The 22,077-nt window shown below is 42.9% G+C and overlaps 1 protein-coding gene across 13 annotated transcripts in view; it reads right to left on the minus strand.

Moving 5' to 3' along the window:
• Positions 1 to 762: 762 nt before the first annotated feature.
• ABLIM2 (actin binding LIM protein family member 2) overlaps positions 763 to 22,077 on the minus strand; it is a 217,245-nt gene continuing 195,930 nt past the window's right edge. For 11 of the 13 annotated variants that reach the window (XM_073342609.1, XM_073342605.1, XM_073342614.1 and 8 more), the window contains one exon: positions 763 to 2,538. In XM_073342609.1, coding sequence (XP_073198710.1) covers positions 2,425 to 2,538 — 114 coding nt within the window. In that variant the 3' untranslated portion in view covers positions 763 to 2,424. Of the gene's footprint in view, positions 2,539 to 9,146; positions 9,822 to 10,573; positions 10,777 to 22,077 lie in introns of those variants that run through there. The other 2 variants (XR_012158735.1, XM_073342606.1) reach the window with 2 other exon arrangements.

Consider the following 22,077-nt stretch of genomic DNA (forward strand, 5'->3'; position numbering starts at 1 on the left):
AGGTCTGAGATCCATGATACATCACAGGCATGGACTGTAGTGCAGGCTAGCAATGCAAGTACATATCCAGGGGGACTGGATCAGCTTGCACAGCCTACCAGCACATCTCTACTGCTGTTTTAATGAGCTAGCTAGATTAAAGCATGGGTATGTTTAAATAACCTGCAAATCATACCTCTGATTGCAATGTAGACATAACTTCCATCACAATAAGTCTGGTTTAACAGTTCTGTCTGTGTAAAATGGCCTTATTGTGAACGAGTCAGAGGCTCATTGGAAACTGAGTGATTAACCAATATGGTACGCAAAACATCTTTACTAAAATATATGTGCAGGGTAGCTGTGTAATGAAAGTGTCAGAAATGCTTATTAAGGCAGTATATTTAAAGACTTACAGTATCACTATGCGTGAAATTCACACAAGTATAGAAGGCATGCAGGGGCCCAGGCACTACATAAGTGCCATTTAACCCCTATTTTGAGGATTTGTGCAAAGGGGTTGGGTGGGCACTCTGAACAGGAGTGAATTTCACCCAACGGGTGGAGATGCAAATCTATAGCTTCAACTGACTTCAGTGGGAAAACTCTGAAGAATTCAGTTCTGTGTTAAATATGATGAGTAATCCTCTCTCCTCAATGTGTGAACATGGAGTTATGTTCCTGTAAGTTTAATGAGAGTTACATGTCAGTATCAAGGGATGAAAAGACCTATAGCAACATTACAACTTGAAATTATATACATTAAAACGATTAGCACATGTATCAAGCTATGTTTTCCTTTTTAATGATTTCTCTAGACATACGTATTATCAGACAAAACATTTAGGTCATGAGAAAATATTTATTTCCAACAGCATGAATTTTGAATGTTAATTGGAAGAAGGCATGTTCAACGCTACAATTTCTCCATCACTGGACCAGTTGAACTAGTGTGAAGCAGTGCATATATTAAAGTTACTTTAAGGAAATGCAAAAAGACAGAGTGATGTAGAAGATGAGTACAAACATTCAAGACAGTAAAAATGCAGAATGCTGACATATGGCTGAAAAATGTACTAAAAGAGCATTTAAAAAAAAGTATCACATAAAACTAGCAACTCACTTTAAAAACATTCTTCATCAGCAACTGTATTTTTGACCATATGAAATTATTAAATTTAATACTGTCTTTCAGCTGGAAAAGATCTTAATATCTAATGCTCATATCAAACATGTAGATTTTGTTAACTTTACTTGTTATTTAAGATAAAGTTTCAAGGTGCACCAATAATACATAGGATTTTGATTTGATTTGTACAGAAACATGCAAATATTAATGAACAAGGGTTTTGATAATAGATCTATTTGGTTACCATTTGATAATTATTGAGAGAGTACATCAAGCTTTTGTTGTTTTTTTTTTTTTGTTATATTTTATGCTGAACGCTACGATTCCACAGCTACCGAATTGCCACCATAGCTCTACAGGCTTAAAAAGTATAAAGCCAAAGAGTGGAGGAAATAAGTATGCCTTTATGCTTTAACATATATTTACAAAACAATATTATTTTATATGTAGCTAGAGAGAGAATTAAGATTTCATGGTATTTTTATCAGCACGAAATGTAAAAAATCCCCAAAAGATTAGGAAAACACAAGTAACTGGTACTTTACACCCTTGAACCAGTTTTGTATAAGGCTTTAGTTTTCCTGATGAATGGGACATAAAACTTTTCTTAGTAGGTCTCTTTATATGCTTTAGTCATTATAACTGTAATTTGTCACAATATACTTTGTAATAAAATAAAATCTCTTTGTGTTGTAATTGAACATAACTAGTTACCATTTAGATGTATGTGATCTTTTAGAGAGTAACTTCCATCTAAAGTGTAAGAACTAGATTTAAGGTGCTTTGATAGTTTTGCTTTCATTCCTAAAATGTACCACACAAAAACAGTTGCAACTTGCTGAAATGCTTTTCTTTGGCCTTTACCACATTTTTTAAAAAATAGCCTATTATCCCCCCCGTAGGAGAACTGTTCATTAGTCATGGGATTTCTAAGTTTCATCATTATTGTAAAACTTATTGAAATGAAATGTTAGGTGGATTTCTTTTGTCACAGCTACATTTCTTTCTCTTCCCTTTTAAAATCTCCTTTTGCATCAAGCAATGACCACAAGCAACAATTAATTTAAAGCTAGATCTTTGTATGTTGTAAACTGGCTAGGACCAGGAGCTACTGACAGAACCAGCCAGTCATGCAATGTCAGCAAATTACCTCTATACCAATGCACTACCATTTAATCTTTTCCGTCGTTTCCCTCCCACATACACTAGCACAATGAAGCTGGACAATGGTTCAACAGTAACTGCATATGATAGTGCTGGCAAGACAATTTTTGTTTTGATTAACCACATTTGTTTTTTTTTCTGTCTGAGCGAGGTTAGAAAAGCAGGGCCTTTTTCTTTAGGTCATTCCGCTTCCAAAGTGCCAGACGATCAAATTCTTCAATGTTCATTTTGAAGACTTCCTGGAACTCTTCAGGGGACAAGTGCCTCTTGAAAAAGAAAATACAAAGATACGGTAAGTGCTTTCATAAAGAAGGACTATTTCTCCCTTTCCTGCACTATGAAACAATGTACTGGGATTTTCATTTGAATTCCCAAACTGCTTCTGTAAAAGACTGCATCAAAATTAAATAAGCTAAGATCTCTTGGGAAATGAAATTGACAGCAGTGGCTTACTTGTACAAAAAGAGAACTTTTCCAATACAGTTCCCACTGAGTAGATGCCAGGGCTTTGGGAAAGAGATTTAGATATTTCTACATATAACTTGATGATAGAACATACTGAGACCTATTTAAGCCAATCTGGGAATTTAAAGAGATTGTTATCAATTTAATTTCAGAGCTGGATTTCCCTCCCTTGATCTATATAATAAGTCCAACAGACACCATCATAGTTCACTAATAGTAGCCTTGTAACAAACGAGAGACCATGCTGCTAAGCTCTTACATGCAAAATGTATTTCTACATGGGGTTAGAATCATATCACAATGAGATGTTGGATAAGGCTGATTTGAAATGACATGAGCTGGGCTTTTATTTGATGTTTCCAGTTTTCTCAGCATAAACTGAGATACAGAGCAAAAAAGAGAGAATTACAAAAATAATACTGCCAATAGGGCTAACATAGGGGACCTCTGTGATAAAGTTATGCTTAATACCTAATTATTATATTTACAGAAAAGTCTGCAAAGACTAAAGGTGTACAGTTCAACTATAAATGAAAAATAATTTTTAGATTCTCCATTAGCTATTTTGGACTCAATTCTGTCAAAGCATTTTACAAATATTAAGGCTCACTGCATCTATAAAGTAGAGATTATACCATCTAAAACTGATATAATCCACAATTACCAAGAGTGACAATTTTGGGTACCCAACTGAGACCCAATTTTCACCAACTCCTACTGAAAGTACTGCGAGCTGAGGGAGTGCAGCACATTGAAAATCAGCCGCTCAGTGTCTCAAGCTGTGCTCCCCAAAACAAAGGTTTACAAAATCAAAGGCCGCTTTTTGGAAACGTTGGTCTGATTAACTTCACAGCCCCCTGCACTTGTGCTCCTCAACCCTGCTACTCTGTATTGTGTGGCTGGGAAAAAGGGAGCAAGGGAACACCCTCCCTCCCCCTGCCTGTTATTGCTATTATTAGTAATAATTATTATAGTATTAATAATAATTACTGTAACCTAGGAGCTTCAGTCATGGACCATGACCCCATTGTGCTATGCACTGTATAAACACAGAACAAGAAGATGGTCCCCAAAGAGCTTTCAATCTAAGTATAAGACAAGAGACAACAGAAAGATACAGACAGGGGAGTACAAGGAAACAATGAGACAATAGTGGTCAGCATGACAGTGTCGGCACACCAACAGCCTAACCTGGCTGCAACCCCCATTTTGGATACCCATGGCCCCTCAGCCCAGCATTATTCTCCCACACCCCACTGGAGCACTATCCCCTACAACTCAGGATCACCAAGTCCCTCCACCACAGCAATGCCAGGCCCCTCCCTTCATGAACACCAGCTCCTACCCCAGGCTCCCCCCTAGCAGCAGCAGCGATTATAAAATTGTCTGCAGCTCTGGAAAAACTTGCTCCCAAAAAGATGTCATCAAACTGGAGAGACTTCAGATAAAAGTAACAAAACTAATCATGGGGCTGAAGAATTTGATTTATGAAGAAAGATTAAAAGACCTAACAATGTATCAGCTTGGCCAAATGATGACTAAGGGGGTGTATGATAAATGTCTACAAGAGTTTGAAGGATCTAAATACCAAGGGAAAAGACCCACTGAGAGAGGTTATGGCAAATTATTCATATTTTTCTCAGTACATATGATTTTAATTTTGTTGGACTTTACCTATAGCTGAGAACTTAATGCTCTTCACTAATGAAGTTGGGGAGAACAAGTCCCAAAGAAATCTAGGAGTGAATTTTCTCTCTCATCAGCTGTTTGAACATTAATTATCTTCAATGAAATTCTCTGGCCTCAATAGCCAAACCAAAGAAGGGGAATTGAAAATTGATGTCTGAGGGGGAGTGAGAATGTAAACTTGTGTGTGTGTGTGTATTTTATAAGGCTGTGATATGACTCTGAAGTCCTTGTAGGAATGGCTCAGTGAAAAGCAAGTTAAAAATTCCAACCCTGTTTTGTGCGACTCAGCCACCATTAAAGAAACGCAGGCTGGTTTTGTCAGAACTGCAGTATTTTAGTCATTTTCAGTTGTATCATAAAATATTGCTTAATGGTATCGTTTTTATCCCATACATGCTCGCAATCTTTTATTAATCTAAACACCAGAGTTGTGTGATCACTGCTATTGTATCTTATGTCACTGGCACTGGCTACTGCACCGTGGCACACGGAGTGACAAATGACATTTTTGTGCACTCGCAGCTTGTTTGGTGCTGTACCGAATACAGAGGAAGACTGACTCCCTTTCCCAAAGTGACAATCTAAGGGCCATGCTGACATCAAATGGGAAAAACCGGCATAAAGATTAGAAAACTAAACAATCTGGCTTCCTTCAGATTGTTCTTGGGGTGGGCTGCCTTCTCTTGAAAGGCAAGGAGGCAAAGCCCACTAAAATATGCAGATTCCCTGAGATCGAGGGGAAAATTATGCAGATCTCAGGGCATCCATGGAGGGCAGAGGTGGTTGTACAGATGCACATTGGTTGTAAATTTCCTGACCTCCCTTCCCCACCTTCTGAGTCAGAGCATGTGCCCTTACCAAAAAGTGCACGTTTTTCTAAGAGCATAGGCCTGTGAGACTAAGGGTCTGATTCTCCACACTGGCATTCTCCCACTGTAACTCTACTGATTTCAATGGGAGTACAGCAGTGTAAAGAACTGATTGCTTGGAGCTGCCGTTGTTCTTAACCTCTTAACCATCCTCCATCAACCTCAGCCTGGACCAGTCCACTCAAGAGATCCACTTCCTGGACGCTATAATGCTAATAAGCAATGGTCACATAAACACCATCCTATACCGGAAACCTACTGACCGCTATGCCTACCTACATGCTTCCAGCTTTCATCCAGACCACACCACACGATCATTGTCTACAGCCAAGCTCTACGATACAACTGCACTTGCTCCAACCCCTCAGAAAGAGACAAACACCTACAAGATCTCTATCAGGCGTTCTTAAAACTACAATACCCACCCGCTGAAGTGAAGAAACAGATTGACAGAATCAGAAGAGTACCCAGAAGTCACCTACTACAGGACAGGCCCAACAAAGAAAATAACAGAACGCCACTAACCATCACCTTCAGCCCCCAACTAAAACCTCTCCAGCGGATCATCAAGGATCTACAACCTATCCTGAAGGATGACCCATCACTCTCACAGATCTTGGGAGACAGGCCAGTCCTTGCTTACAGACAGCCCCCCAACCTGAAACAAATACTCACCAGCAACCACACACCAGAACCACTAACCCAGGAACCTATCCTTGCAAAAAAGCCCGTTGCCAACTGTGTCCACATATCTATTCAGGGGACACCATCATAGGGCCTAATCACATCAGCCACACTATCAGAGGCTTGTTCACCTGCACATTATAGAACTAAAAGTTGCAATTCTTCAACAAAAAAATTTCAAAAACAGACTCCAATGAGAGACTGCTGAATTGGAATTAATTTGCAAACTGGATACAATTAACTTAGGCTTGAATAAAGACTGGGAGTGGTCATTACACAAAGTAAAACTATTTCCCCATGTTTATTTCCCTCCCGCCCCCCCCCATTGTTCCTCAGATGTTCTTGTCAACTGCTAGAAACGGCCCACCTTGATTATCACTACAAAAGATTTCCACTCCCCCGCGCCCCCCCCGCCCGCTCTCCTGCTGCTAATAGCTCATCTTAAGTGATCACTCTCATTACAGTGTGTATGGTAACACCCATTGTTTCATGTTCTCTATGTATATAAATCTCCCCACTGTATTTTCCACTGAATGCATCCAATGAAGTGAGCTGTAGCTCACGAAAGCTTATGCTCAAATAAATTTGCTAGTCTCTAAGGTGCCACAAGTCCTCCTTTTCTTTTTGCGAATATAGACTAACACAGTTGCTGCTCTGAAACCTGTCTATATTAACACTAGAGTATAGTAGTTCATGCTACTGTAAAAAAAGGAGTCACCAAAATATTGCTATCATAATTTAGTAACCCCCATTAACACACACACACACACACACACACAGAGGAAGCATTAGAACACAAGAGCTTATTCTCAAGAATTACAGTAAACGCCAACCACTTTTGGAAACTGTATCATTAATTAAAAGTTGTGCTAAATCTCTTTAAAGCAAGGAGGAAGGCAAGCATTACAATGTGAAATCCTCATTTTCCAACATACAGGCTCATTAAAGTGAGTATTACAGATACGGGCTCATTACATTGCCTGCCAGAAGAAAGGTAATTAATTGCACAGTCAAACAGTCATAAATAATGTTTTAAATGATGCTTTTCTCTGCAAATTAATGAGGCTTGTCTCTGTTTTTCTGTGGCCTGTTTAAAAAAAACACAAAGCAGTTTAAATAGATTTATAATGTTTATTTAGTTCAGTTAACTTTGTTTTCTTTGAGAAGAATTGTGCTTGTAATGAAATCCAGAGATCTTCAAAACTAATAGTTAGCAACATCACATTAATGTGAATAAATTATGGTAAAGGAAGGCTGTAATTAACCTACACCCATATTGCCTCAAGCTGTGGTCATGTCAGCTTGCACAACCAAAGCAGGCTTTTGCTGTGTCAGTAATTAGATGAGAGATCTCAAGGGAACAGGTACTAGAAATTCAGTACGTATTATACATCCTTGTCAGTCAATAGTGAACCAACAATCCAATGTAATGCAAAGTACTGCATGGCTGGAGAGGATGAATTTAAGAAGAGAAAAAACAAGGTCCTGTTCACTTGTTGTCATCAAAAGTATAATTTTATTTCTGTTTGTTTATTTCCCATGTCCTGAACAAATTAGAGCTAGGCTTTATATTACGCCAACCTGAATCCATACTGTGCTTTCAGTTGGACACACTTGTTCTAAAATATTATTTATATTTATATAGTATGCTGTTAAACAGTTGCTTTGTTTCATTTCAGTGGGGACCACACTGATCATATCACCTGCACTCTGCCCATTAATCCATCTCTGCCAGGACTGCTATTGACATTCCCAAACCTCTGAGCAACAGAATCTGGGAGTAACAGTTGCAGAATCTGGCCCTGTGCTAGCATCCAGCTCCCAATATAAAAAATTGTCAGAGAAATCTGGGACAGACTGTCAGCCCCTCACGAACATGGGACAGCAGATAGTCACATAAGTAGCCTACTTTCATTTCAGCTCTCCAACGTGAGTAAGTTGCTGCTCTGTCCTGGGTAGGTGATCATTCATTTCTTGAGTGTAAAGATAATAAAACTTTCACCATTCTAAATAGCTCACTAATAAAAGGAATTTGGGTTAAAAATAACTTTCCCCCCATGACTTAACCCTGGCCCTAACCTTATCATGTTCAACCATCATTACTTGGACACCATCTGGCCCTTTTGTGCTTCACTCTACTGCCTTACCGACTACCTACCTTGCTGCTACAAGAGTTGTCTAACCTTCCCCCCTCTCTACTTTGCTGCTTGTGGCTTAGCAGGCTTCCTGGATGCTTCTTCCAAGCCTACCACATGGCTAATTATAAAACTGTAATTAGCCATGTGCTAGGCTCCCAGGGGAGCATTCAGGGTTATTCTCATCTATGGGGTAATTAGGCTGCACACTTGATAAATATTTCAGTCTATTAAGTAATTATGTGATTGGAAAAAATGCTTAAGTGGTGGCACAAGCTGCCTTCTAAGGAATGTTAAAAGATATCACAATATACAATAACTCCATTGACTACGGCTATAACTGGTGACTACAGCTGTCACCGAGCTAGACATTGGCATTTAGCCATGGAGTGGAGTGGCAGCATCCCACAACCCCTGGGGAGTGAGAACGCTTCACTCACACAATCTACTCCCCTTCAGCATGCCTGGCCAGATCTTCAAGCTGCTGCTGTAGCAGATGGGGAAAGGTAGATGGAACCATGGCCCTGCCTTATTCTTGCCCCCTTTAGGCAATTTGTGTCCTCAGAGAGGCTCAGAGGGAGCAGTTCCTGAGTGCCCTGGTGCAAGATGTGCAATAGGAAGAGGATTCGTATGACCTCTCTCCTGCCCTTCCAGCCCCCTGCACAGGGCCTCTGGCTCTTTGGATGTGCCCTGCCTTATATCTCAAGACATTATGAGATTACAGAGGAGCTCCATTTTACTCGGTGATGTTACTGTGGGACGTCTCGTAACCCCTTGTGATGTATCACAAGGCTCTAGCAAAACCATTTGCAGCACCACTAAGCCTATACTATTTCCCCCTAATTAGGCAATTACCCAAGAAGCTAAAGATTTCTAATATGGGATTAAAAAAATAGGAATTATTTCACTCAGTGGAACTATTCTCCTATCCAGTGATATAGCATCATGTAACTCTGACGATAACCACATTATTATTCAACAAAATGAACTTGTTCCTATTGGGAATTACATAATTGGTCCCTGCATGGGATCTGTAATTAAAAATGTTATGATAATGTATGGAAAGTGTGTACTGTGCATGCAAAGAAGACTGTTTGTTTTAACACTTCAAGTTTTATAACCACTGCTTTACCTTAAAAAAGGCAGATAATGTTAAATTGTGGAATCCAAAGACGTTTATTATTTTGTTAGTATGAATGTTAATGCTCACGCGTGGTTCCAAACCGACAGCTGATGCTCAGAGGCTCGATCTCAGCAAACTTGGACTTGAGCTCTTTAGACCTGATCCAAAAAGTTGCCATTTAATTAACAGGGCTTTTGAGCTTGTTCCTAAAACATGTCTTCTAGTTTGTCCTGGGTCTGGGCTTCATAGTGTCCATCTGAGCATCTTCTACCTACCCGCTGTGAACTTCTCACACTGTTCCCATCCTGGTAGGAATTGCATTTTTTCATGCTTCACATCATTCCAAATGAATAATTTTCATCTGACAAAGGCTTCCTTCATAAGGCCTCTGAAAACTGATATGAAGAAATACCCAACACCGATAGCAGCCTAAGCATACACTAAGGATAAGCAAACACATTTTCTGCAAGTTTAAAAGGGTACTATTCCATTAAAGTCAATGAGTTGTGTCCTCTTCATGCCACTTGTGAATTTCAATGTGGGTTGGGTCCCTAACTTCCTTAGGCTCCTTTGAAAACTCCAGCCTGAAACGATAAACCATTTCTCTGATCTCAACACATGCAACATTCCAACATTTTCTTGAAAAGTGGCTAGAACCCAGCATGAGTGAATAAAAGCTAGGGCAGAAAACTTTATCCTTAAAGCAGATCCAAGTAAGCACTTTTAGGAGGAATATACATGTTTGAATCACTATGTGGATTCTGTTCAAACAAGGTCACACCCATATATAAACAGTTGATTTCTGTTTGCCAGAGTCGGCTGGCAGGCAAAGTCTTGTGCAAAGCATTCGCTCAGTTGCATTCCTGTTTTTTTTTTATTAACAATTATTTTTTTAGTATATCCTTCTGAAACCAACAATTAGCAGGCACAGACAAGAGTGAAATGAGTTACACTTTTCAATTGCATTCCATAGGAATGACTGAATAATGTGTCTTCATTAACTCTTTATGATATTCAAAAGAAAAGCCCAAGAAAAACAAAGAAATACATACATACCGATAAATTTAAATGATAAAACTGAAAAGATAAATTTAAAATGAGGTACTCTAAGCACACGTTTGCTTGTGAGACTCACAAATCATGGCCACATATCTGTGATAAAATTAACTGCAGAAATTAACATGACCTCACATCTGTGATAAAATTAACTACAGAAATGAAATCTATGAACACACCATTGTTCTAAAAGTGGATACAATGAAAACCTTTAACATCATTGTGATAGAACAGGAAGAGGCAAACAACATATGATATCATGTAAGTGGAGGTTACTTACTGTAACTGGAAGTTCTTCGAGATGTGTGGTCCCTATCCATACTATACATGGAGGTATGCACGCGCCCGAGTCTGGCTGTTCTTCAAAGCTGTGCCCGTTGGTCCATACGTGTGCAGTAGCTCGCCTCGTACTCCCAACTACGGGCATAAGAGGCAATGTGGGTCGACCCCTCTCCAGTTCCTCTTACCACAATCTAATAGGATCTGAAGCAAAGAGGATGGAGGGCAGGTAGTGGAATACAGATAGTATATATATACAGTATCTTGTTCAGGACTCTGTCATGAATCTCCCACTCATAGGCTATTGAGACGCTTCTGCTTAGTTTGCCTGCCAAGGAGCTGTCAATACTGGGAAGGTACACAGCTTGTATTATGACACAGTTCCTGATGCACCTGTTCCAAAGCCTGACTGCCTCCTGGATGAGGGGAGGAGATCTCGCTCCTCCCGGTTTGTTTATACAGTGGTGATATTGTCTGACATTATCTGAATATGTAGCAAGCATATAAGCAGAAAGACCACCCTCAGTTCCAGTAAATTTATATGTAGCCAGGCTACTCATGGGGTACAGGTACCCTGAGCAGTGTGATTGTCCAAGTGAGCAGCCTACCCCAGAAGGGAGATGTCCATCCCAGTGATGCCCCTGGGGCTGGGAGGGCTGAAGGGTATTCCCATCATGACCTCTTCCTGTTTTGACCACCAAGTTAGAGAGGAGACAACTCTGGGAGGAACGACTACCCTGGAGTTGATATGGTCCTTGCTTGTACTTGCAGGTACCGTAAGTGCAGTCTGGAGTTGATATGGTCCTTGCTTCATTGATAGGTTGAGTGGCCTAACAGTGAGAAGCACTTGTGCACTGTGGCTTGTGATCTGTGAGTGATGTGGTCAATCAGGGTGCTCAGTGCATGAAACCTTTCTGAGGGGAGGAACGTTCCTGCAGAAATCGAGTCCAACTGAAAAGTTGTGGGTCACAAAACAGACTTTTCTTCATTTATGCAAATACCTGGGGCTGTTAAAAGTTGTATCAGAATGCTTGTCACTGACCTGACCTCCTGATGAGATTGGCCTACCAGGAGCAAATCGTCCAGGTATAGTCCTGGCATGTCAACTGGGCTGCAATCATAGAGAAAAGCTTTGTAATTACTCTGGGTGCTGTAGCCAGCCCAAAGGGGAGGACTCAAAACTGGAAGTATTCCTGGCCTACTATAACATGCAGGAAATTCCTGTGTGAATGTCCACATGGAAATATATGTGTCCTTCATGTCAAGAACTATGAACCCCTTCTGGAACAGAGGGGATTATAGATGCCAGTGCAATCATCCGGAACTTCAGTTTTAGAATAAAGACACTGAGTTCATAGAATCATAGAATACCAGGGTTGGTAGCGACCTCAGGAGGTCATCTAGTCCAACCCCCTGCTCAAAGCAGGACCAATCCCCAATTAAATCATCCCAGCCAGGGCTTTGTCAAGCCTGACCTTAAAAACTTCTAAGGAAGGAGATTCTATCACCTCCCTAGGTAACGCATTCCAGTGTTTCACCATCCTCCTAGTGAAAAAGTTTTTCCTAATATCCAACCTAAACCTCCCCCACTGCAACTTGAGACCATTACTCCTTGTCCTGTCCTCTTCTACCACTGAGAATAGTCTAGAACCATCCTCTCTGGAACCACCTCTCAGGTAGTTGAAAGCAGCTATCAAATCCCCCCTCATTCTTCTCTTCCGCAGACTTAACAATCCCAGTTCCCTCAGCCTCTCCTCATAAGTCATGTGTTCCAGACCCCTAATAATTTTTGTTGCCCTTCGCTGGACTCTCTCCAATTTATCCACATCCTTCTTGTAGTGTGGGGCCCAAAACTGGACACAGTACCCCAGATAAGGCCTCACCGATGTCGAATAGAGGGGAACGATCACGTCCCTCAATCTGCTCGCTATGCCCCTACTTATACATCCCAAAATGCCACTGGCCTTCTTGGCAACAAGGGCACACTGCTGACTCATATCCAGCTTCTCGTCCACTGTCACCCCTAGGTCCTTCTCCAAGAACTGCTGCCTAGCCATTCGGTCCCTAGTCTGTAGCGGTGCATTGGGTTCTTCCATCCTAAGTGCAGGACCCTGCACTTATCCTTATTGAACCTCATCAGATTTCTTTTGGCCCAATCCTCCAATTTGTCTAGTCCCTCTGTATCCTATCCCTACCCTCCAGCGTATCTACCACTCCTCCTAGTTTAGTATCATCCGCAAATTTGCTGAGAGTGCAATCCACACCATCCTCCAGATCATTTATGAAGATATTGAACAAAACCGGCTCCAGGACTGACCCTTGGGGCACTCCACTTGACACCGGCTGCCAACTAGATAAGGAGCCGTTGATCACTATCCGTTGAGCCCGACAATCTAGCCAACTTTCTACCCACCTTATAGTGCATTCATCCAGCCCATACTTCTTTAACTTGCTGACAAGAATACTGTGGGAGACCGTGTCAAAAGCTTTGCTAAAGTCAAGAAACAATACATCCACTGCTTTCCCTTCATCCACAGAACCAGTAATCTCATCATAAAAGGCGATTAGATTAGTCAGTATGACCTTCCCTTGGTGAATCCATGCTGACTGTTCCTGATCACTTTCCTCTCATGTAAGTGCTTCAGGATTGATTCTTTGAGGACCTGCTCCATGATTTTTCTGGGGACTGAGGTGAGGCTGACTGGCCTGTAGTTCCCAGGATCCTCCTTCTTCCCTTTTTTAAAGATTGGCACTACATTAGCCTTTTTCCAGTCATCTGGGACTTCCCCCATTCGCCACGAGTTTTCAAAGATAATGGCCAATGGATCTGCAATCACAGCCGCCAATTCCTTTAGCACTCTCGGATGCAACTCGTCCGGCCCCATGGACTTGTGCACGTCCAGCTTTTCTAAATAGTCCCTAACCACCTCTTTCTCCACAGAGGGCTGGTCATCTACTCCCCATGCTGTGATGCCCAGCGCAGCGGTCTGGGAGCTGACCTTGTTAGTGAAGACAGAGGCAAAAAAAGCATTGAGTATATTAGCTTTTTCCACATCCTCTGTCACTAGGTTGCCTCCCTCATTCAGTAAGGGGCCCACACTTTCCTTGGCTTTCTTCTTGTTGCCAACATACCTGAAGAAACCCTTCTTGTTACTCTTGACATCTCTTGCTAGCTGCAGCTCCAGGTGCGATTTGGCCTTCCTGATTTCACTCCTGCAAGCCCGAGCAATATTTTTATACTCTTCCCTGGTCATATGTCCAACCTTCCACTTCTTGTAAGCTTCTTTTTTATGTTTAAGATCCGCTAGGATTTCACCGTTAAGCCAAGCTAGTCACTTGCCATATTTACTATTCTTTCGACTCATCGGGATGGTTTGTCCCTGTAACCTCAACAGGGATTCCTTGAAATACAGCCAGCTCTCCTTGACTCCTTTCCCCTTCATGTTAGTCCCCCAGGGGATCCTACCCATCCGTTCCCTGAGGGAGTCGAAGTCTGCTTTCCTGAAGTCCAGGGTCCGTATCCTGCTGCTTACCTTTCTTCCCTGTGTCAGGATCCTGAACTCAACCAACTTGTGGTCACTGCCTCCCAGATTCCCATCCACTTTTGCTTCCCCCACTAATTCTTCCCGGTTTGTGAGCAGCAGGTCAAGAAAAGCTCCCCCCCTAGTTGGCTCCTCTAGCACTTGCACCAGGAAATTGTCCCCTACGCTTTCCAAAAACTTCCTGGATTGTCTATGCACTGCTGTATTGCTCTCCTAGCAGATATCAGGAAAATTAAAGTCACCCATGAGAATCAGGGCGTGCGATCTAGTAGCTTCTGCGAGTTGCCAGAAGAAAGCCTCATCCACCTCATCCCCCTGGTCTGGTGGTCTATAGCAGACTCCCACCACTACATCACTCTTGTTGCTCACACTTCTAAACTTAATCCAGAGACACTCAGGTTTTTCTGCAGTTTCGTATCGGAGCTCTGAGCAGTCATACTGCTCCCTTACATACAGTGCTACTCCCCCACCTTTTCTGCCCTGCCTGTCCTTCCTGAACAGTTTATAACCATCCATGACAGTACTCCAGTCATGTGAGTTATCCCACCAAGTCTCTGTTATTCCAATCACGTCATAATTCCTTGACATCACCAGGACCTCCAGTTCTTCCTGCTTGTTTCCAAGGCTTTGTGCATTCGTATATAAGCACTTGAGATAACCTGCTGATCGCCCCTCATTCTCAGTATGAGGCAGGAGCCCTCCCCCACAGATGTTCCTGCCTGTGCTTCCTCCCGGTATCCCGCTTTCCTCAGGGCTTTGGTCTCCTTCCCCCGGTGAACCTAGTTTAAAGCCCTCCTCACTAGGTTAGCCAGCCTGCTTGCAAAGATGCTCTTCCCTCTCTTCGTAAGATGGAGCCCGTCTCTGCCCAGCACTCCTCCTTCATGGAACAGCATCCCATGGTCAAAGAATCCAAAGCCTTCTCTCCGACACCACCTGCATAGCCATTCGTTGACTTCCACGATTCGACGGTCCCTACCCAGGCCTTTTCCTTCCACGGGGAGGATGGACGAGAACACTACTTGTGCCTCAAACTCCTTTATCCTTCTTCCCAGAGCCACGTAGTCCGCAGTGATCCGCTCAAGGTCATTCTTGGCAGTATCATTGGTGCCCACGTGGAGAAGCAGGAAGGGGTAGCGATCCAAGGGCTTGATGAGTCTCGGCAGTCGCTCCGTCACATCGCGAATCTTAGCCCCTGGCAAGCAGCAGACTTCTCGGTTTTCCCGGTCAGGGCGGCAGATAGATGACTCAGTCCCCCGGAGGAGAGAGTCCCCGACCACCACTACCCGCCTCCTTCTCTTGGGAGTGGTGGTCGTGGAACCCCCAATCTCAGGACAGTGCATCTCATGCCTTCCAACCAGCAGAGTCTCCTTCTGCTTTCTCCCCCCAGACATATCATCTGGTCCACTCTCCACAATGGTACCTGTGGAGAGAACATGAAAGCGGTTAGTTACCTGTGTCTGCGTTGCTGGAACCCGGACATTCCCCCTTCTTCTTCTGGAGGTCACATGTTGCTAAAAGTCCAGGAGGGGTCTCCCCCGCCGCCTCTTTGGGGAATTAGGAAATATGGGGAGTAGAATCCTCTTCCACGGTAATAAGGCAGGATGCACTCTATTGCCCCTTGGAGTAAGAGGCTTTCTGTTTCCCACTGAAGAATTACCTTGTGAGAGTGGTCCCTGAAGAGGGATTGGAAAGGGGGTTTGTGAGGAGGGAATGAAGTATCCCTGGCAGATAATCTCTAGAACCCAGCTGTCCATAGTGATCTTGTGGGTGAAGAATGTAAGATGAGGTGGTACACAGGTCTTGACCAATATGTCAAAAGTAGCTCTTGGCTGATGACTGAGAATGAGTAGAGGCTGAGGAAATACAGGGGGCTGAGAAGTGAGACCTCTGAATCTTTTTGATGTTTGTGCAGTGGCTTATGCACTGGTAATAAGCTGCAGGAGGAGGGGGTGGCCTGCGTTTATAGGGTTGCCTCTGGTGTTTCCTCCTGGGGCCAGAGTATAAATCCCCGGGGAACCCAGAGTCAATCTTGTCTTTTAGTGAGTGCAGGGACTCATCTGATTGCTCATTAAAAGAGATTTGACTCGACAACAGGGAGGTCCCGGATGGTGTTTTGGACCTCCCTGGGAAACCCTGATGATTGCAGCCAGGAGTTCCTCCTTGTGACTAGATCAGCAGTCAAACCACTGGAAGCTGTGTCTGCAGCATCCACTGAAGTCTGGAGTGCCACCTTTGCCCCTAGCTTCCCCTCATCTAAAAGGGCTGAAATTGCACCCTGTCCTCTGTGGAAAGCTTGTCTGTGAAGTCCACAAGCCTGAAATAGATATTAAAATCGTATTTTGCTAACAATGCTTGGTAGTTAGTGACACAAAATTGGAACCCGGTGGAGGAGACAATTTCCTTCCTCAGGAGGTCAAGTCTTTTAGAGCCTTTATTTGCCAGGGTGGCCCTTTGACAGCATGATCTAGCCCTTTCAGGAGCCACCTGCACTACTAGCAAGTTGGGGGCAGGATGAAAGAATAAGAATTCAGCCCCTTTTGCAGGAACAACATCTCATCACTTGTCCCTTTTTCAGTGTAGGGGCACAAGATGCTAGAGCATGCCATACTGCTCTAGCCAGTTCTAGTAATGACCTCACTGATGGGTAGAGAAACTTTACTCGGTCCCTGGGGCTTCAAGGTGCCCAGGAGCCAGTATTAAGGGTCCTAGATCTCCTCTAATGGGATCTGTAGATCACTGGCCACTCTTCGTAACAGCTCCTGGTACTGGTGATTGTCATTTGGCAGAGAAGGTGAAGGAGGAGTGACCACTTCATCTGAGGAAGATGAAGAGGCACCCATTGGAACCTGTCGGTACCTGAGGATCCGGTTCCACCTCTTGCTCCTCGTATACTGACAGAACCGGCTGACAAGAGGGAGCAGTACAACTCCTGAGGGGCCCCAGACGCCTGCCATAAGGATCCTGCGGATCCCAGTAAGGCCAGTAATAAGTATTGATTGGTTGTGGGGGACCCCAAGGAAATTGGTACCAGCGGCGTACCTCGCAGAATGGTGAGAGTAACCCCTTGACTGTCTATCAGGGCTCAACGGCCGCTGCAGAGACACCAGTGTAGCCTTTTCCTCTGATTCTTCTGAATCTAAGAACTGCTGCACTAGTAGGGGCACTCCTGCTGGATGGTCAGAGGTGAGACAGCTCCCGGGACAGTGATGAAGGCTCCTCTTCCAGAGTAAGGACATCCCTGGGGAGGGCCAGGCCGGAAAGAAATGGAGGCTGTGGGTAAGGGAGGTGTTATATAAGTCTCTGTATGCCCTGGTATCTGAGGGGTTCACATGAGTCTGATGGATCCAGTGCATCTGCAGCAACTGGACAGTCTTCAGATGGATTAGGTGGCACTGACACTGGATCTGGCACTGGTAGTCAGAACCATCGAGCGTCTATCTTTATGCTTTGGTACTGAGGTGACCAACAGATCTTTCTTTTTATGTGTCTTGCCCTCGGATCTGGGGCTCTTCATCTGAGGCAGTTCCTTAGGTTCCACTCGCGACATCTCACCTGACCTGGACTGGGTCAGGGAAGAAGCATGTTTCTTATGGATGGTCCTCACCGGGGATTTGTTCTTGTGCCCATGAGAGAGCCCTCTGCTCTCATGGGGAGCCCGGGAAGAAGAGTCCTTGGGCTTAGTTGTGATGGCTCCTCTCCAAGGCACGTTATCTTAATGTATTGATGCAGTTGAGGCCCATGTACAGCGGGGGGAGGGGGGGGTCTCCCTGGCCCGGATCAGAGAGGGGCCTCATAGCCTTCTCCAACAGGTGCTTCCGTAGGCGAAGCTCTTGGGCTTCTCAAGGTCTGGGTGTGAAGGAGCAACAGACACGGCACTTTGCAGAGATATGCGCCTCACCCAGACAGTAATGCAGCATTGATGCTTGTCACAGATGGAGAAGGATTGAGGTCAAGATGCAATTCTTGAATTCCAGGACTCTGAGCTGGGGGTGGAGATTTCCCCAACTGCGGAAAAAAAAATACTCTATGCTATAGTATAAACTACTCTTTAACTATTAACTACTAATCTAAGAAAATAACTAATTCCACATGGTTTCTATATAGATTATGCAACGAAGTGCAGGAGGACACAATTCCAACTCAGGCCATGCGGTTGTGAGAAGAAACTGGAGAGGTGTTGTACCCTTGGTTGGGAGCACGAGGCGAGCTGCTGCATATGTGGGCCAACGGACACTGCTTTAAAGAACAGCCAGACTCAGGCGCATGCATACCCACATGTGTAGTATAGATAGGAACCATGGGTGCGCGCCGACCGACACTGCTTTGAAGAACTTCTGGACTCAGATGCATGGCACACATGCGAACCCACGTACTCATAGGGACCATCACTTGAAGACAAAATTAATAACCAGGGTATTTTCCAAAAGTAACAAACTGACTTAGGAGCCCACCATTCAGATTTATGCAGGAACTCTAAGGAGCCTAAAGGTGCAGACAGATGCCTAGTGGGATTTCCAAAAGCACCTAAGCAAGATTAAGTGCCTAACACTCATTGATTTCCATTTTATTTCAATGGGTGTTATATCTGCATCTTTAAGTGCCTAAATGCATTTTAAAAAATCTTGCCCCTCATAAATCACAGAGGTGACCTGGAATATCTTATTCTAGAGAACTACAGAGTGAGAAAATCTATTCCTTGCTGTCAAGGTTCAGGTTGACTTTTTAAAAAATAATGCTATAATATTTAAAGATGCCAAAAAGTTAATTAGATTATATAATCTTTAAAAACTGTTTCATTCCAAGCTGAGGAATGGCTTCCATCAATAAAGAAGACTGGATAGGAAAACCTTTGGGAATGTAACAGTTAATGAATGTGCTAATTTTATGTAGTCAATACAGAATCTTTTAGTCTTTAGAAACTTGAGCTTGTAAGCTCTCCAAAAATGGGCATGTCTCCTCTAGAACATGCATGTCTACAACTTTGTTGTAATAAACTTATTCTTCTTACCAATCTTACTAACACTGCAGAACAAACTACCTTTCTTTCAAAACTACAGCACTGGCAACATTTTAGGACTATATGCTACAATCTTTAGACTAAGACTTTGTCTACAAAAAAAGTGGTAGCAATTTAATTAAGTCAGTAAGGAATCAATTTAAAGTAAATTGTTTTGGGGCACTCAACCAAAAACATGAGCATCTAAACAAGGAGGTTGTGCCTATTTAAGTAAATTGGCTTCTAAAACAATTTACCTAAATTGCTGGAATTTACTTGTTTAGATACAGCTTTAGTAACTCTCCTGTAAACAGTCTCCACTGAAGTCAATGGGGACTACTCACGTGAGTAAGCAAGGGTTGCAGAGTCTGACCCTTAAGGATTATACAAGTATGTACCATGTGCACTGTTCTGTTTTGCCACTTGAGAGGTATGATTTTTTTCCCCAGCAAGAATATGCATGTGTGACAATCAATATGCTTTGATCTAGTAGGAAGACAAGTCTAAAAAGCTGTTCAATAACTGGAATTACATACGCTCACTTTGACTGTCTTTATTCTATGAAGTCAGCCTTCTTTATAATTTAAATCCATGTGTCATTGTTGAGCACAAATACAAACAAACTTCAAATACTGGCGGCTGAAAGATGCGAATATAGAGACCAGGATTATTTTTACTGTATTAAGCACTGTGTATTAAAAATTAACTCCAAACAAAATTATACTATTACAAGCCAATGCTGTCTTACTACTTCATTGTACTGAAATACTATTTAAGCTCATTCCTATCTCTCTCCACATTTCCTTTCAGAATCACTCCTGAGAATGCTGCTTCATTCATCTTAAATTAGAATAAAGGTCAATATGGTAAGAAATAGCTCAAAAATTATTGGGCCAGCTCCTCAGCTGTTGTCAATTTACATACCTCACTGAAGTCAATTTACAGCAGCTGAGGCTCTGGCCCATTAATTTGAATTCAAGGTCTCAGAGAGCCTGCAATATATCTGTGCATCAGCAGGTCATTTGCTTTAAGCAATTCTAATAGGTCAGTGTATTAGTTCAGTGTTGGCATTAATAATGTCTTCTCTGCAAGCATCAGGAACTGAGCTACATCAGCCTCACTGCTGGTTTAGAACAAACAAAGAAAAATAAAAGGCCTCAATTATGCTTCTCAGATGTATGTGTCTCAGAAGAAAGAATTTATGTTATTTTAATGCATTTATTTACATTTATTCCCAGTTGCACCTATCTAATCTCTGGCTAAATCCATACATTGAAAAGCACACATTTAAATATAACTTAAAAAAGATTTCCTAAACAAGAAAGGTGGGATTCTCAAAATCAGTCACAATGGGAACATAATAAGGCACACCCTGAACCCTTCTGAAAGCCCCACCCCAAAGCAGTTATCCTTCTTAACATGCCCTTCATTGCAACTTCTCTTAACTGGACCCTAAAGAACTAACTTTTGTCACTAGATTCTATTGGTCATTTGGGAAATATCCAATACAACAGATTTCCCCTCACAATTGAGGAGAGATGAACAATTCCTGATTTCTATGGCATCGACCAGAGATAACTGAAAACTAACAGTAAATTCCTCTTCCCTAAAAAAGAATTAAAGTCAATTTAAGTCAGAACTGCTCAACGAACGCTGCTTGTTCAGAATCTCCGGCATCAGCCATATTGAAGACTGTCAAAGGGATCAGAAGTAGTGAGTTTACAGACCTTAATCCCACTGGACAAGGAGAGATCGTTTGCCTCTCCAACCTTTAGCAGAAAACACAATGGGGCCTGAATCTCCTCTCACCTACGCCAGTTTTGCTCTGGTGCAAATCCACGGATGTCCTGGGAGCTAGTGCTGATCTACAGCGGTGCAAGTGCGATAAAAATCAGGCCTCGTTATTTTACTGCAGGAAAGCCGGGACGCTAGAAAATGTAGGTTGTTTTAGAAGATATAATCTGAGCTAGACTGCTGAATAGATGGATTATCTACCCTTACTCCTGCTGCCACCCACACCAGCCCTTACAACAGATGGGGGAGGGGAGCGAACTCAGACAAGAGGAGGGTTTTCAGAGCCATCCTGCCAATTTGGTGGCAATACACTGCAGCAAATACTAACATTGCTGCAGTGTTGCACTCTAGCCTGTACTCTCCTGTATTTTCTGCTTCTGGGGTTCTAGCCATCACCCCTATGATGCTGCAGGGGGGCCAAACATGTTACCCAGCCCCCTCTTCCTGCTCCTATGGTGTTTGACTGGAATCCTGCTCTGCTCCTGTGAAGGTGTGGGTCAGGGGCTTCCTGGGTGCTGGTCTCCCTCCATCCCCAAAACCTACTGAGCTTACGCACCACATTTGCCCTTCTTTGTAACTCAGTCACAGGGTTCCACCTTTGCTATGAGAAGAAATAATGATGAACTGACTTTCTGTGCAAAGCTGTTTAATCCCAGCAGTTCTCTAATACAGAAAAAGAAAAGAAAAGCTGCCATCAGTCTGCTCTTGTCACTCAGCTTTGCATACGGTCTGAATGTGCAGATCCATCACCTCTATTTTGCCAGTCGTTATCATCCTATTAAAATGCTGCTAATTGAATTATTTTTAAAACTACCAGTCCCTAATAATTCCAAGATGCTGCACAAAGAGCTCCTTTTCTCAGATGCACGTTTTAACATAGCGCAGCAATTGAGAGGATCAGTTGTCTGGTCCCCTTATCGCTTTCCTACTGCAGGTTTAAAGCAGATCTTGTTTATTGTTCTTTTGGAACTCACTGTGAGATCTTTGAAGTGGTTGGGCTTTTCGGGACTTTAGGCACAGGCCTGCGCCTGGTGTGAAGCAGGCTGAGCAACTTTAATGTTAAACAAACAGCAGCCCCAGCGGAGGACAATGTATGAGTTATTGATAATGGCAGCCAGAACATACACTATCCATCCAAAGCAAACTATACATTGTCTAAAAAAGGCAATTTAG

This window comes from Lepidochelys kempii, chromosome 4 (genome assembly GCF_965140265.1).
Source record: "Lepidochelys kempii isolate rLepKem1 chromosome 4, rLepKem1.hap2, whole genome shotgun sequence".
NCBI classification, from domain to species: Eukaryota; Metazoa; Chordata; order Testudines; family Cheloniidae; genus Lepidochelys; species Lepidochelys kempii.